We start from the raw sequence: 16,035 nt of genomic DNA on the forward strand, positions 1-16,035 counted from the left end.
AAAGACGTTGAATAAAGGAATAGAATAGCCATCTTTGTGAGGGGAAGAGGAAGAGTGTGGGTCAGAGGAAAAAGTCAGCTTCAGTGAGTAAGTTTACATATAAAAAAAAGAAAAAAAAAAGTACTACACTGTCTCCACGTGTTTATCCCTTTGATGTTTAGTTAAGTCTCGGAATTTCATCGCACTATTTCCTGAAAATCATGGAGCTAATTAATATCCATAGACAAAAGGAACACAGCCACACAGCACCCGCTGAACTTACCTCACCTCCTGCTCTTCTGTCATCCTCTCTGTTTCTAATTGGACTGCTCAGCTGTCTTCTGATCACAGACTGACTGTATTATCAAGACCAGGATCCTTTCACCACTTTGACCACTGTATGGTGAATAGTGTAATAGATGCTGCGGTGGGATTTTTGATTATATATATATATATATATATATATATATATATTTATTTTTATTTTTATTTTTTTTAATATATATTTTATATGAGAGATTTTATGTGTTTGTGAGTGAGAGGGAGACAGACATTGAGTGAGAGCTTGTGAGTTTTAGCACAGTGGAATAAGCAGACCTGTGTGATGGAGGTAATGAGATGGTGCGTAGGTGTTTAATGGGATATCCTGTCTGAACTGATCCGGATGATTGATTATCAATGAGGATACAATGAAAGATCTTTTTTAGAGCTGCATGCTGCCTCACAGTCTTGGTTTATTTTACTGCTCAGGCCGCCGTGCTCCAGTTTTTCTACACGTATGATATCCAGTGTTTTAAGCATAATCTGTGTATTCTTATACTTTCGTGTGTGTGTGTGTGTGTGTGTTATGGTAGCTGAGGGATTAAAATGTGAACGTGTCTTCTTGTTGGTATTGAGTCCTGAGGGTTATAGAGCACTCCTTCCATCACTTCACGGTTGTTATGGAAACAGCAAAAGGAAGCAGAATGCAAAAGTATGTTTTTGAAAAGGTCGTTTAATCAACCATGGGTTCCTAGCAGTGATTATATGTTCACGACCTCCCCTCCCATCGGAAACTACAGTGAGATAGTTTAGTCCTTTTATGGGATAGTGTGGAGGGGGGGCGCGTAGAAGTGTTACTAATGTGAAGAAAAACCTCCCAAACTATGGTGGGTGTTTTGGTGCCGATTGGTTTCTGTGCACCATCATCACCTCAGTGGGTGTTTTAACACGTTGAGCATGGGAAGAATGGCAGCACCCTAAATAGTGCTGCAGCGTCACTGAGCCTGTGCATTTTGTATATGGCTGTTTGGGCCTTCGTTTGAATCAGGTTCTGTAGAACTCTGCAGAAATAATGCAATAATGCAAATCTTGGAATTCAGAACCATTGACATTGTTGATGTGCTTACGTCAGTCCTTTTCTTCAGCACTGCACATAGAAAGATGGGTGCTGCTCAGCTTTATTCAGCTTAGTTCCCATCTCTTCTGAAAGACTGTAGTCGAAGTGTCTTAAAGCAGTTTTTCCATGTTACGGTGGACCAGTGGTCTCTACCAGAGGGCAGCGAGCAGCCAATGATCCTTAGGGTGGAATTAATGACCCTCTGAAGGGCTGACCTGTCTGCTGCTGTGCAACTGGGAAACCACACAGAGATGCAGTATGTCAACACGCTCTTAAATGGAGTTGTCTTAATGGGACACTAGCAGCTTCCGCTGCAGGTTGTTTCTCCCACAGTGTTGATGTGTGTCAGATTGGGGTCTGCACTGTTTTTCCAGAAATCTGATGTGTTTTTGAAGCCAGTACAATGCTAGCCTTTGAACACCAAGCTCCCACACTGTAGGCTGTCTCATCTCTTCCTGAGATAAACTTTGTGATGCTGTTGGTGGAATGAATGGTAGCACAGTCACCAGGCCAGTAGAGCACTGCTGCTGGGCGTAGTGGTGGATGAAAGCTCGGGATGGGGCCGGATGATATGGCCAAAATTTATTTTGCGGCTGTTAATATTCATTGATACGAAATCATTCTGATGTCGATATGAACATTATAAAGATCACAGGACAATTTATCACAGGAAAAACTGCCAAGAACACTGATTCCTGCACCTAGAGTACAAACTTCTGAAAAAATAATTTCCCAAGTCTATAAAAACCTATATATAAACCTCCTATAGAAATATATATGCTGGAGATACATAAACGGTACAAGTAAATAAGTGTTCATATACAAACAAGTAGCATGACATCCCCATCAAATAAAGGAAAACCTTGGGTTCGACAAGATTGACATCTTTAAACTGAATGAAAAGTACTCAAAGTTGCTTCCAGATATAGAAAAAAAAAAAAAGAAAGGTGAGCAACAATAAAAGCACTTGTAGCACAGACTGGCTTAAACTTCTCTGATGCCTGATATTCAGGCTCTCATAATATTTTATGAAGGTGAACGGCTTCAGATGGTGGACGGATTAGATGTGTTCCTGCTGCCAGTTCCTCTCCACCACATTTAGCAGCACACTGAAACCTGAAATGTATCTAATCTTTGACAGCTGAAACATTTCCACTCTTCTCTTTATCAACTATTTCATCTGCTTTATTATGAAGTGTGGAAGCTCCTGCAGTCACATTTATATTGCTGTCAGAAGTTCACATTCTGCAGCTAAGGGTCGCCACGTTGGCGCCAAGCGATGGCTGCGTATTGTGTTCTGCTCTTTTTGCTCAGCTTGAGTGCAATGAAGTGACGGCAGCGTCCTTTAATGCCAGTGACAGATTGACACAGTTTGTGTCAGTCTTTCATATAAAATAGCGATTCACATCTCTTCATACACGTATCAGTAAAATGCAAGTGAAAACAAGATCCCCAGAATAAGAAGGATCCAGAAGTGTCGAATAAACATTTGAGTGCTTTCTGAAGACGTTCGAGGTGATGCTAAATTGAGTCTATTTTCAGGGTGGGTTTGTTTGAAGAAGGGGCTGAAGGACACCCAGCTGGCAGAGTGCTGTTGTGCTCCCCTCTTCAGTGGGCAGATATAGTGCGATATAGAAGAAAGATGTGGCATCGGTGATCCAGCTGGTGTCAAGTTTTTATCAGATGAGCCACTGCTCTGTCTGTCAGCCTGCATCAGAGCAGCTGTCAAACGGGCTTTGAAGAATTCAATGTTTTGCTGTGGTGTTTCTTCACGCAGCAGGTATCTGTTGATGTGGACTGGACAGATGGCAACATCAGTTGTGTTCAACGTGATACTCCGCTGTTCCTTTTTCCCTGCACCCCATGCAGTGATCGCATTGTAGTTGGGGCCTCCTATGTTATTGTCTTAATCTCTGTGACTTTGCTCGTATAAAATTTCCAATGCTACTCATTAATGTCTAAATAAAAATAATGTGAGCGGAGGTGAAAAAGAATGTGACAGTTATTAGATGGGATGATGTTATAGCCCACAGTAGATGCTGTTAGACTGTCCAGCAGCTCCCGCAGAGAAACCCTGAGCCTGCTGTTGGCGGGGGTACAAACCTAATAAAATGACTGTTGAATTATCTCGGTTTGATCCAAAAGGAAAACTGACAAGCAATGATGAAAAAGACGATGATGTGAATGTGGTAAACAGAGTAAACATATATTCTATTTCTGTCAGTTTGATTTAAACTCCAATTTAACTCACATTCAGTCAGGATTTTAATGAAATGATTCAGGCTTCTAGGTAGAAAAGATTATTCTCCTTTTGAGGAGCAAGGCATCTTCAGTTCTCAGTTCAACTGAAGATCCTAATCAAAATTATTTATGATGTTATGTTTTTTTTCCCCACATAGATAAGCAATGAAATATTCCTCACATGAATCCATAGCTCTTTATCAGCTTACTGCTTTTTAACCTTTTTTTTTTTATCTGATTGGTTATCAGGATGGGGGCTTCAGACAACATCTACAAAGGCCGCAGCACGTTCATGGAAGAGCTGAGCGAAACCTCTGAGATAATTTCCCGTGCAACTGACCGTTCACTGGTCATCCTTGATGAACTGGGACGGGGAACAAGCACCCATGATGGGATCGCCATTGCCTATGCAACCCTGGAGCACTTCATCAGAGTGGTGAGTGCACGCTGGTTTGTGTGTATGAGTAAATGAACGCTGTGTGCTGAAGACAAGATGGATTGGAGGAAAAGAAATGAGAGAGGAGATGAAAGGCCCCTGTGGGACATTTGGGGCATGTAACGGTTGTGTGGCTGCTGATTTACCAAATGTTTGTCATACACATAGGTATTCAGGTTGTTTGAAAATTTTCAAGCATTACAGAATCCTGACGCCAGCCCAATTAGCGATCAAATAAATGGCTCTCAGTGAATGGGTGTGTGTAAAAACGCGTATGTTTGTCTGCGCATGCAAGTTATTGATTCAAGGGGCTTTGCAGGCTGCCGTAATTGTTTCTTTTGCAGAGGGACGGCCCACAAGAGACACCTCAACAGGCGAGCGGAAAAACATGGAGAAACATGATCTATAGTGTTAATATGCTTTTAGAGAGCAGGAAGCCTTTGAAAGAGATGTAGGAAGAGAAAGGGTGAAATTTCAAGATTTCCACTGGCTGAAAGGATGCATATTATACTGTGAAAAGGCTCATTTCACCATCATGATACAGCCACATAATCAAGGCTAATGGCAGGTTGTCTAGTGTCCACATTTACACTCTCATAAGGGATCATACATGTCTACTGTGTTGCTACCATTTTCTTGTCTATTCAGTCTCGTCAGTTGTTGTAGTAATTATATATAGTGAAAGAGCAAAGGTGTTATTTTAGTAAAGGCAGAAGAAAACTGCCCAGAGGCTCATGGGTTACTGAAGAGAAGAGACAGAGCTGGAGATGTACTGGGCTTTTCAGGACTGCTTGGGATCAGTCAATCTGTGTGTGTGTGTGCTGTTGTTGTGTGAACTTGTACAGTCAGGAGTCAGTCAGGTGTTGGACAGTATTGTGCATCTTCGTGTGTTTGTACACGTAAAAGGGACTTATCAATACCACAGCTGGCAAATGAAAGTTTTGTTTCTTCGTGGGGATCTTATTGTACAGTCTGTGCCAATTCGTGTTGATCAAACAGATCAATGGCTGCAGTTTGACATGGACTGTGCTGCTTGGAGAACACAGCTGGTAACACTGGGGAGTGGAGGGGTGGTACTTTACGTCTTACCCCAATCATCTGTTAGATCACCTGGAGTGTTTCCTCCTGCCAACAAATCAATGGACTCGCCTCTGATTGACTCACTGTAATGTTCTTTACATCTTCCAATCAATCACACTCCTGACACTCAACTTGTAGATGCTTTAGGTGTCTTTCCATAATTTCAGATCCTATGTGAAGGAATAAGATAACAGTAAGAAATCTGCTCTTTTATCAGGTCAGATCCGCTGTGGAGCCGCCACGATGGTGGTGGTTGGTTTGGCTTTATATATGTTTTTATATATTTCCCTTTGTACGATATTATTGTCAAATCGTTTTGCGCTGTCCAATTACACTGTTCCCATATGAAATTGTAAAAGTATTCTGCTTATTCTGGTGCCCAGCAGCTTAACACTTCAATTGGGGGGGCCAAACAGATGTTGCTGATATATTGGTGATACTTTTACAACAATTCTACAACTCTGCATCTAATTGTCAGACAAAATTTTACAACTATTCAAATCGAGCAGGACTGAGTTTTTTTTTTTTTTTTTTTTTTTTTTTACTTTAAGCAGTTGAATGGTGCGGCGTGTGGTATTAGTGCCCTTTAGGATTTATCAGTGAAACACGTACGTCATGTAAAGATTTTTCAAAAAAAGATGAATAAACATCTATATTTAAAAACCTTCTTCCACTTTTAATGTTTTCCTGGTTGCACATTAGTCTTCGGACAGACTCTTGCAGGGATGTAATTATGCTGGAAAACGTAGAATGGATATTTGTAAGCAGCAGCTAATGCAGTGGGGAGCTCTTGAACTACCTGTTGTGTAACGGCATTGATTTGTTAGAAAAGCCTTGCTATTAAAGGAAAGACAAATAAAAAAAATGTGCAGAAAGGACTCCTCGTTACAGGCAGACCTGCAGAATCTTGCTCGCTCCTTTTCCTCCTACTCTTCCCCTCCTCCTCTGCCTTCACTTCCCTCCGCCTTCTTGCCAGACTCAACTATTAGCGTCAAAAGTCGAGACTGCACTTCCTTTGACTTGGTTGTTATAGAAACACACCTTGCCCTGTCCCCAACACTCACCTGAGAGGTAGTTAAGAATGTAGATAGGTTTCATAACACCACTCAACAAAAGACACAGCCTTGATGCAGAGAGAGAAAAGAAACAAGGAAAGCAGAGAAGAGAGAATCAGTAAAATGAGAAGTCGCCTCGGCTGGGTTTCTGGGATTTATGGTGAAACCGCGACCAGCACACTGCCTCACTATATGTTTATTCAGTTCCTGTTGAGCTGTGATGTGTGAAATGCCTCACACTGTCCTCTTCTTTCGTCCTTACTCACTCTCAGATTTACTCGGGCTCTCACTTGTTATTCACATTAACAGCAGGTCCTGCCATTACCTTCACACTAACACTACACATTACTCTCCACTCTTAGCATGAATCAGACCTGAATGTTTCAGCACATGCATTGTAATACTGCTCTGTAATAGTAGCTTGCATCGCGCTCCACACAGGGACTCACTGAAGCTCACTTTCGGCTGCACACGAATGGGTAAATATCCAGAAGAATGTATTATACCATGTGGGCGTAAATGGTCTGATGTACTCATGTTGATGCACAAAAGCTCCTACGAAGACCCACATGTGCTCCACTGCACTCTGCGCTGCTCTGTGCCTGCCCTGTACTCATACAAACGGATACCATACTTGCCTGTTTTGCTCTCAGCTCACTGCAGTTGCCTTCTTTGTTTGAATTTCTGGCTGCTTCAGGTTTTATTGTAAGAATAATCAGAAGACTCGTTGAAATCCTTACGTTGTTTAGAACAGTGGTCACCAACAGAATGGGTCTCAGGAATAAAGTGTTGTTATTATTGTTACAAGATTATGGTCATTTTTTTCTGATTAAGCTTCCAATTTTCAGCTCGACGCCTTTATCAGATTTAGCACAGCTAACTCTGGAACCACAAATGGCTTCATTCAGCATTCTTTTAAGATACGTATAGGAACCTCTAAAGTCATGCTGGCAGACTTTGCTAAAATTAAAATAGGTGGCATTTCCACTTTAAGCCACAGGATATAAAGTTTAAATTCTCACAAAGTTATTGATGCAAAAGTCATGTTAATTCAAATTGACTTATTGGTGTGAAAAACCACAAAAAAAACTAGAGTCTTTTGGAGGAGAGAAAATATGCAAATAGGATACATTTTGAAAAAGCCATTTCAAAGCCAGAGAAAGACACAAAAAGACAACAATCTTTGTTGTCCTGGATCAGGTCCAAATCAGCAGTTGTGCAGATGCACTGAAGCAGCAGTCCATGTCAGCCTCATTCTTTACTATTGCACTCCGGGTGCCAAAATCACCAAACAAGTCTATTTAAACAAAAAGCAAACATGACATAAAGGAAAGGTCGAGCCTCAAATTAGGCCAATGAGAAGACTGACTCATGGCTCAAATGGGAAGCACACATGCCGGCTTCGTAGACACACACGCACACACACACACACACACACACACACACGTCTTATTACAGATATATATGCTTACTCACACACACTTGTGCTTGCACACAAAGCACCTGAGTGAGTGCCTTGATATTAGCGAGGTGTGGACTGGAGTAAGCATTGGGTTTGACTCTAATTGGACAGAGAGCAGTAACAAGACAGGCAGTCACTAATAGTGGTGCTGACACCTCTAGCCTTTTCCTCAGGATCAGATTAGTCAGTGGAAGTGCACTTGGCAGCGTTCACACGCTCGTATCTTTGACAGCATGTCATTATAAAACAGATGAGAAGAGCAGGGGTGATCCACAGGTGCACAATGAAACACCCCAGGCCATGAGTAAAGGAAGTACATAAAGTTACAATGCAGTGAAATGTCTTTGTATGTAGCAGAGCACCCTTCTGATTGTGTTTCATTTGAACCTTTGTGTTTGTGTGAGCAGAACACAGAGCCTGTACTATCAGGGCCCCGCCTCCTGAAGTCTTCGCTGCCTAGTGTGTGTTTATTGCAGCTAGCTTTTATTTTCCCTATCAATCAACTAATAGTTACCCTAATCAATGCCTGCAGGAAAATGACCAAACAACAATGTTGTGTAGTTTCAAAACCGTCACTGACTTCAAAGCTGCATATTCGTTCGGAATGACTGCATAAATATGGATGCGCAGGATTACCCAGCTAATTATTTGGATATTTTCTTGATAGTGACCGAAAAGATTATGTGATCGTAAAGGTTTCCCATAATTAATCAATTAATTGAGTAATTTCATCAGACTGTCTAGCTCTGCAGCACACAGCTATCAGTGTACCCTGGGGTGGTCTGGTAATGAGCTGCCATTAGCACCTAATCAGACCATTATCCAGACTACTGCCTCCCTCTGCCATGCTCCATTTGTTCTTACCTTGCAGTGTAGGTGGACAGGAGTGATTGACGTAGCTTGTCTGTGTGTGTGTGTGTGTGTGTGTGTGTGTGTGTGTGGATATGAACATGTTTTACATGTGTTTCAGCATGTTCAGATCTGTGTGTCTGAGTTGGGAAGACATGGGAGCGACCCTGCGCGTCTCTTACAGAGAGAGGTATTACTCGTGACATGTGACCTTTGTTGGACGGAGTGGGTAGCTGGCTGATCCTGGAGCCGCCCGTCTGCAGTGATGATGTAAGACTTAGACCCCCTCCACCACAAGAGCTCCTGCCTTATCTATCATCACAGTCATCATTTGACATAATTATTATTAATAATGGCATTTTGCAGACTCTTAATGCAGCATTAGTCGTTTTTTTTTTTTGTTTTTGTTTTTTTTCGCAACAGCTTAACTCAAAAGGGCTTTTCACTCCCTCCTCCACTTACATGATTAGGCAGTTAAAGTAAGCAGGAAAAGGAAATGCATTTGTTTTAGCAAAGAGCTCTTAGCAGCTGTCCTGAGAGAGCAGCGCTATGAGGGAAATGTTTGTACATGCGTTCTACAGAGAGGCTGGGAGACAGAGTGAGTGCACGCACCACCCGGTTTTTGTGATTTTCATGTCTTAACCTTCATGGCAGTATTCAGTCATGTATCCTTTAGGCAGCTCTCAGGCCTGACAGAGATTAAAGTGTAGCCAGATGAGGTGAATTGCTTTCACTTTACTGAATCCGTCTCCAGAGCCTGAAAATCTGAGTGTTGTGCAGTGGAAGGTAGGAGAATGGGGGCAATTGGCTGTAGAAATCCTGAAAAGAAAGAAAGAAAAGTCAATAACCCGATGGAAGGGAAAAAGTGACACAGTAAAGTATATGTGTTTATACCCGTGGCAACATTCAGAGCGTGTCTCTCTGTATTGGCCCACCACACTGCAGGGAGGCAATTAAGTAACACTGGGCCGCAGCACAAGAGATGAAGATGTTCTGCTTCTACTTTTGCTTAGTCGTGGTAACATGTAGTGTTACATAATGGTACAATTGAACACACATACCATGTGGTATATGTGTTGTGTCTTTTCTTTGCCTTTTGTCTTTCCTTCCTCGTTTACACCCCTCCAGCTCTCTTTCTTTTATATATGGATTAAAAAAATTGAATAATAGAACTCATATCAGCTCAGATTAAATATTCAATCTTCTATCTTGGCAGGCATATGATATGTATTCTGTATTGAAGGATGGATTTTAATTGTATATTTTTAGGGCTGTTGAAGTGTGTCTGTGGGGAAGAGGTTGTAGATCAGTTATATTTTTAGCCATGTTTGACATGCTGGCTGGAATATCTCAACAACAACTACGGGGATTGTTGGGAATTTTGCACAGAATCATAATAACTCTGGGGAAGCCCAGCTTCAACTGTGCTTTTTCTCGCAATAATTCTCAAATACGAGCATGGCTAACGCTAAATCTCAGTATGTTGTCATTGTAGTTGTGAGCATGCTAACAAGTTGTTGTCAGTATTTGGGGTGAAGTGTCTCCATGCCTGAGTACAGTGTCTCAGAGCTGCAGGAAAAGCAGTGAATTATCAGCCCTGTTTATTTTCAGGTCATGGCTTTAGCTTGTTTATGAGAATGTGTGCCCATTTCTTTACTGTAAACTTAAACAGCATTATCCCAACATCTACATCAGTTTTTATGTGAATTTGTAGCTTTCTTGGCTACATTCACCTAATTTGCCTTCAGACTTCACAGGCTCTATGCAAAACTGGTGAGTAGGTGAGAATACAGTTTTATTGTCAGTAAAAACCGAGCATGACATGTGGATGGTCAGCACACACTAATGTTGTTACATTAGTGTATAGCCTGTACGTCACTTACTTTTAGCTACCAGAGGAACTCGTTCCATGTCTGTCAAATACGACACAAGCTTCTCTGGTCAGCTGCTACAGAACAGCAATTGCGGCTGTTATATTCCTGCCTGCAGCTCAGTTCTCTAGCCTTCGTATGGCGTTTTTATGACCGAGGTGAAGGGGGTGTATGTACCCGACTGACCCTGTTTATGCAGTTTGCCTGATCCTTAACGTTTTGATACCAGCGACAGTATGAAAGGCTGAGGATCTGCCAGAGACTTTTCTGGATGTTAACACTGTTTCCTTTCTTCAGGTGAAAGCCCTCACCCTGTTTGTGACCCATTATCCTCCTTTGTGTGAGTTGGAGCGGGTGTATCCTGAACACGTGTCTAACTACCACATGGCCTTCCTACTCAATGAACCAGACATCGCGACTGACGCTGATGGTATTTGTGTGTGTTTGTGTGAAAATATGAAGGTCTTTTCACCGGTTTATGGTGGAAATTATGGGTTTCATTGCACAATCTTGCTAGAAACATTTCCGTATTATTATCATCTCCCGGCTCTTTGTTGAGCGTGTATATGTGTTTATGTTGCCAGATGGAGAGGTTCAGCCAGAGTTTGTCACCTTCCTCTACCGGCTGACTGCAGGAGCTGCAGGGCGGAGCTACGGCCTGAATGTTGCCCGATTGGCTGACATCCCAGATCCTGTACTACACACTGCTGCTCATAAGGCCCAAGAGCTGGAGAACACTGTCAACGCCAAGAGGTACAGCAAACACACACACTTATCCCAACTGTTGCATAATGCATGCCACATGTACACATCAAGAGCTGCTTTATTTTTATTTTTTTTTTTACTCATCTCAGCGTGTGAGAACTTTTGAATAATGTGAGATGTGAATAATGTGAGATGTGATATATATATATATATATATATATATATATATATACTCCAATTATTTTAGTTTTTCATTGCATTTGCAGAACAAACTGTAAATCTGGCCTTGCTGTGTTTTTGTCCAAACCTACCATGGTGAGACACCTGCTGTATTGCCAGACTGGACTTTTTTTTTTTTTTTAAATTAATGAGGGTATTTGGTTTTAAAACCACCTCAGACAGAAATACTATGGAGTTGCTTTATGTTAGTGTAGGTTGCAGTGTTACTGAAGCTTGATCTATCCAAAGAGCTAAAGTTTGGTTATATCTCAGCCTCTGCTGCTTTGATTTTTTTTTTTTAACCATTCGTTTAAAAATCCAACTTTGCCGGGGTGCTCTTTATACCCCCAATAAATCACGAGATTTCCTATTACCGTGTTTCTGGTGAGTATGTTTAGTATTTTTAAGCACAAATAGAGTTTGACAGGTGAAAATTATGAGTCAAATATGTGTCATGAAAAATAAATCGCAGGGCAGCTTCACCGACACTAAATTAATTGTTTGTTTAAGCTTTAAGGCTCAAATAAATTTGAGTTCATACTTGTGCTGACATGTTTGAACGAGAAAATGTAGCAATACTCCTGGAAAATCAGACTGTGTTCAGATTAAGCTTTGCCACCTGATAACTTAAAGGCTCTCAGAGTGGAGAGAGAGTTACGTGAAAGGAGCTTTACGAAGGGGATGTTTTTCGGTTTGGAATTCATGACGTGCTCTTTTGTCTTAAATGTCTCAAATGGGTGCAGCCTTTGACATTCGTTGTCAGTTCACCACTAATCAGCGAAAAAATAAAAATCTCAGCTCTCGCAGCGCGGCTTGCCAATATCTGCTTTTAGTCTGTGGTATGGTTTTCCATTCCATTTATTATGACTTCATATGCTTTAATTCTTGATTTTTAACGGATTGCTCCTCATTTAGTTAGTAATTAAAAGACAAATGTAATCATTTTTGTCCTACTTCCTCCCATCTCTTATTTTCCATTGGCAAATTTCCAGTATTCAGAACAATCATCAGTGCGCACTAATGTGTATGAAGATGTGTATGTGTTGTGGTTTTATTTTAGTTTTTTCAGACGCTGGTGTTTTTCAGACACACTGGCACTCAGAGATGCTAATGCGTGAGTTAAGAAGCAGTAGTATGGCTAATTCTTTTGCTGTCAAAGCATCAGCATATTCCAAATTCAGGCTTCTATCTCTGTAAATTTGTACATGGCAAAGCTTTGTAACAGACAATCTGCTGGGACCTGAGTGCTGCTTAGACTCTTCCCAAGTAATCCTCCCCATATGAAATATCTGTCAGCTCATGCACACATGGAGCCATATCTCTCTGTCAGTGTTATCCTCCTTATATGAAATGTTTGTTATCTGTTGGAGGGAAGCCATGCTGAGTACACAATAATCACACACAAGCTGCTGGTCAGAGGTTAAGAACGGATTTTATTGGTTTCTTACACAGCTGTCAGAGGAGAGTGTGTCTCTCCTCTGACAGCTGACTGGCTGAACACATGCAGGTTATGTTATATATACAATATGGATGGTAGGATTTTGTTTAAGCAACATTTCTGTGTCTTTGTCTCCATCTTTCTAGGAAGCACAAGAAACTTTTCTCAGATCTGTGGAGCATCTTGGACAAATCATCCCTTACCGAGTGGCAGCAGTCAAACTCTTGACACAAGACAACATCGTCACACCACAAGCGCGAAAAAGTGAAAACCAACCAAGCAATATTCATATTCGCACACATTAGAACTCGTTTCAGAAAGGACTCAACACTAATTGAGCACAGTAGTTGTTCCTGCTCTCATTGTTGCCTGCGTGTGAGAAACCAAATGTAACCACCGCAGGATCTGTTTATATCTGAGTTAGTGGGGAAATAAATTTTAAAATGCCAAATTTTTCAAACTCGCTGCTCATTGAGCTTCACTGGGTGTTTCACCGATTTATGGCAATAACACAGCATGGTTGGAGTTGTGGTAGACAAGAAAAATTCAGGTGAGTGGCTGGGGTTACAGGTTAACTCACTTATTTCTGACTGAAGTTTTTATTCCATGTTACGTCACTTGAATCAGTTTATTACAGGCAGACCACTATAGAGCCCGAAGGGCCTGTAAACAAACTGGACAGAAAAAATGTGCTTTGTTTTTTTACATGGGGAAACTTTATATTGCATTTTATTATGTGGAGGCTATTTATTTATTCTGGATATCTTTTAGCTCTTTGAGCTAAAGCCATTAATATTGTGGGATCAAATCAAACCAGATTTATTTATATAGCACCAAATCATAACAAAGTTACATCAAGGCACTTTACATATAGAGCAGGTCTAGAGAAATTTTTTTATAGAATTATTCAAAGAGACCCAACAAATCTCAATTGCCTATGAGAAATCTGCTTTACATCCCATGGTCTCACACACACACACACACACACACACTACTAATTCACGCTCCGCCTTTCCGCCAACTCCCAAGATCAGCGCCCATCACCGCCGAGAGAGAAGTGGAGAGACCTAGTGGGAGTGCGTGAGAGAGAGAGAGAGAGTTTAACGCTGTCAAAGCGATTAGAGTTTATCTGCTGTGTGAGTCTGTCGCTGTGTCCACTTGAGGGCTCTCCCCTCTGAAGGACGCGACGCGCTCTCCCGCTTCTAATCTGCCCTTCGTTTGCAGCGGCGTGCGTGTGCTTTTTCCTTTTTCTTAATGAGGCCATCGGCATGGATTAATCCCAGAACTTGTTGGACTCGAACATGTTTATTATGAGTTCCTCTGCAGACGCTCTTCCTTCCGCGGGGGAACTTTTCCTCCGTGCGCCACCGCGCCGCTGAGCCGCGCGTCTCCCGGACGGAAAAGTTCCCACGCAAGCCCCGCAGACGAACATGGGCTGCCGGTGAGAACTCCCGACTTGGACCCCCCCCCACCCCATCCCCCGCCCCACACACACACTTCTTCTTCTTCTTCTCCTCTCCGTAAACCAGTGAGACCAAAAAATGCAGAAGAGCGTCCGCTACAACGAAGGACACGCGCTGTTTCTGTCGGCGGTCGCGCGTAAAGAGGGCACCAAGCGCGGATACCTGTGCAAGAAGACGGCGGAGAACAGCCGGTGGCACGAGAAGTTCTTCGCTCTTTATCAGAACATCCTCTTCTACTTTGAGAACGAGCAGAGCGCGCGACCTGCCGGGATTTACCTGTTGGAAGGATGCACCTGCGAGCGCGCGCCGGCGCCCAAGATGTCCGCCACGGGGAAGGACCCGCTGGAGAAACAGGTGAGTTAATGAGCGATAAGGACTCCCACATCTGAGCCCGTCGGCCCAAACAGTCTGACTCATCTGCCAAAACAAAGGGAGCACAACTTCCACAAGCTGTCGGTGGCTGTTCCCAGTGACATGCTAACCAAAGTCACGATAAAAACAGGAAACTGAAATGAGCCAGACTGAAGAGGCTCTGCTCTTCACAGATTCAGAGCTCCAAGTGCATCCTCCTTCCAGGTGACCATTCCCCCAGGATCAGATCAAATAGCTCACAGTATTTTAATAATAATAATAGTGACAATCACATCCTTAGCTCAGTTCAGTTATACATAGTTTTTTTCCTTTACATGCATATTTTCCATTTTCTTTATTCTGTTCCTTTACACTGCCTAAAATATTATTTACCAAATCAATGCAGTTATTTCAAATAGATCTGGGCTTGTGCTTCATTCAGTTAAACACTGAGGCACATTTAGTTACGTTTAGTAGAAATCTGAGTTCTGACCTGTAACATGAAATAAAAAATAATAAGTATTTTGGGGCTAATCTGTTTGTATCGGTGCCCCTGGAAGTTTCCTCGCCGTTGTTTCTGCCGCATCTTGTTGCTAGGAAACATTTGAATCACCATTTGCACATGCTTTTCATTGAGAAAAAAAAAATGTTCACTGGTCACAATTCACACCAAGCATATGCTTATGCCAATCAAGCATCAGTCTTTGTTTTATAAAAAAAACAACCTAACCTTGACTTGATGAAAGTAATTACACAGAGAGAGAAGCTTTTTTTTTTTTATTTTAGTTTTCAGCCAGCTTTGGGAACTGAGCACAGGCATCATGCCCGTTAAAACAGAGGGAGGGATACTGACTTTTTAGCAGTAAAAGGGTTAAGGAGGCAGCAAGTGTCACGTCTGTGTCATATATGTGATTTGGGGAGAGAGACATAAAACACCAGACATCATTGTTGAGAAACATTTGTCCCAACAGACTCCTTCCTACCTGTGTGGCAGACGTCTGTCTCTTTAAATGCACGCTATGTGTAAACATAATTCGTTACAGATGTGTGCGAATGGTGAAGAGGCTTTAGAAGAGCCAGGGGGATATTGTGATGAGTGTTTTAATCAAGCCGTACATAAAACAAGAGGACGATATCTGGTCTTTTTTCTGTAATGGAGTTGTAACTCATGATGATGAAAAGAGGACAAACATGTTTTTTTGAGGGCAAATGCTGGATAGTGATCATATTTTATTTCACTCTTTTTTTTTCTTTTTTTTTTTCATATACAGACTGACTTTCGCTCTCCATCCCCATCTCTCTCATGCTCTCACTACAGCTGTGATGTTTAATTAGGGATGTTTTCTATATGTACTCAGCAGAAACCTTGTGTGGTGACATGCAAGTGTATTATTACATCACAATGCACACAGGAGGCATACACCAAATAACGACGACAATTTGTCTAGTTTACGATTGTGTACGCGCTTTTATCGACCAAGGAGAGTTTCAGAGTGTTCAGTTTGGTG

At 41.9% G+C, this 16,035-nt stretch overlaps 2 protein-coding genes across 6 annotated transcripts in view; both read left to right on the forward strand.

The window, feature by feature from the left end:
* Positions 1 to 13,155, forward strand: part of msh3 (mutS homolog 3 (E. coli)) — a 31,779-nt gene extending 18,624 nt beyond the window's left edge. For 3 of the 4 annotated variants that reach the window (XM_029510559.1, XM_029510560.1, XM_029510561.1), the window contains exons 21-24: positions 3,848 to 4,034; positions 10,649 to 10,781; positions 10,936 to 11,104; positions 12,860 to 13,155. In XM_029510559.1, coding sequence (XP_029366419.1) covers positions 3,848 to 4,034; positions 10,649 to 10,781; positions 10,936 to 11,104; positions 12,860 to 12,941 — 571 coding nt within the window. In that variant the 3' untranslated portion in view covers positions 12,942 to 13,155. Of the gene's footprint in view, positions 1 to 3,847; positions 4,035 to 10,648; positions 10,782 to 10,935; positions 11,105 to 12,859 lie in introns of those variants that run through there. The other variant, XM_029510562.1, reaches the window with a different exon arrangement.
* A 646-nt stretch (positions 13,156 to 13,801) lies between these two features.
* The window catches only part of rasgrf2b (Ras protein-specific guanine nucleotide-releasing factor 2b), a 31,470-nt gene continuing 29,236 nt past the window's right edge, over positions 13,802 to 16,035 (forward strand). For both annotated transcript variants that reach the window (XM_029510266.1, XM_029510267.1), the window contains exon 1: positions 13,802 to 14,530. In XM_029510266.1, coding sequence (XP_029366126.1) covers positions 14,255 to 14,530 — 276 coding nt within the window. In that variant the 5' untranslated portion in view covers positions 13,802 to 14,254. The remainder of the gene's footprint in view (positions 14,531 to 16,035) is intronic.

Source organism: Echeneis naucrates, chromosome 9 (genome assembly GCF_900963305.1).
Source record: "Echeneis naucrates chromosome 9, fEcheNa1.1, whole genome shotgun sequence".
In the NCBI taxonomy this organism is placed as follows: domain Eukaryota; kingdom Metazoa; phylum Chordata; class Actinopteri; order Carangiformes; family Echeneidae; genus Echeneis; species Echeneis naucrates.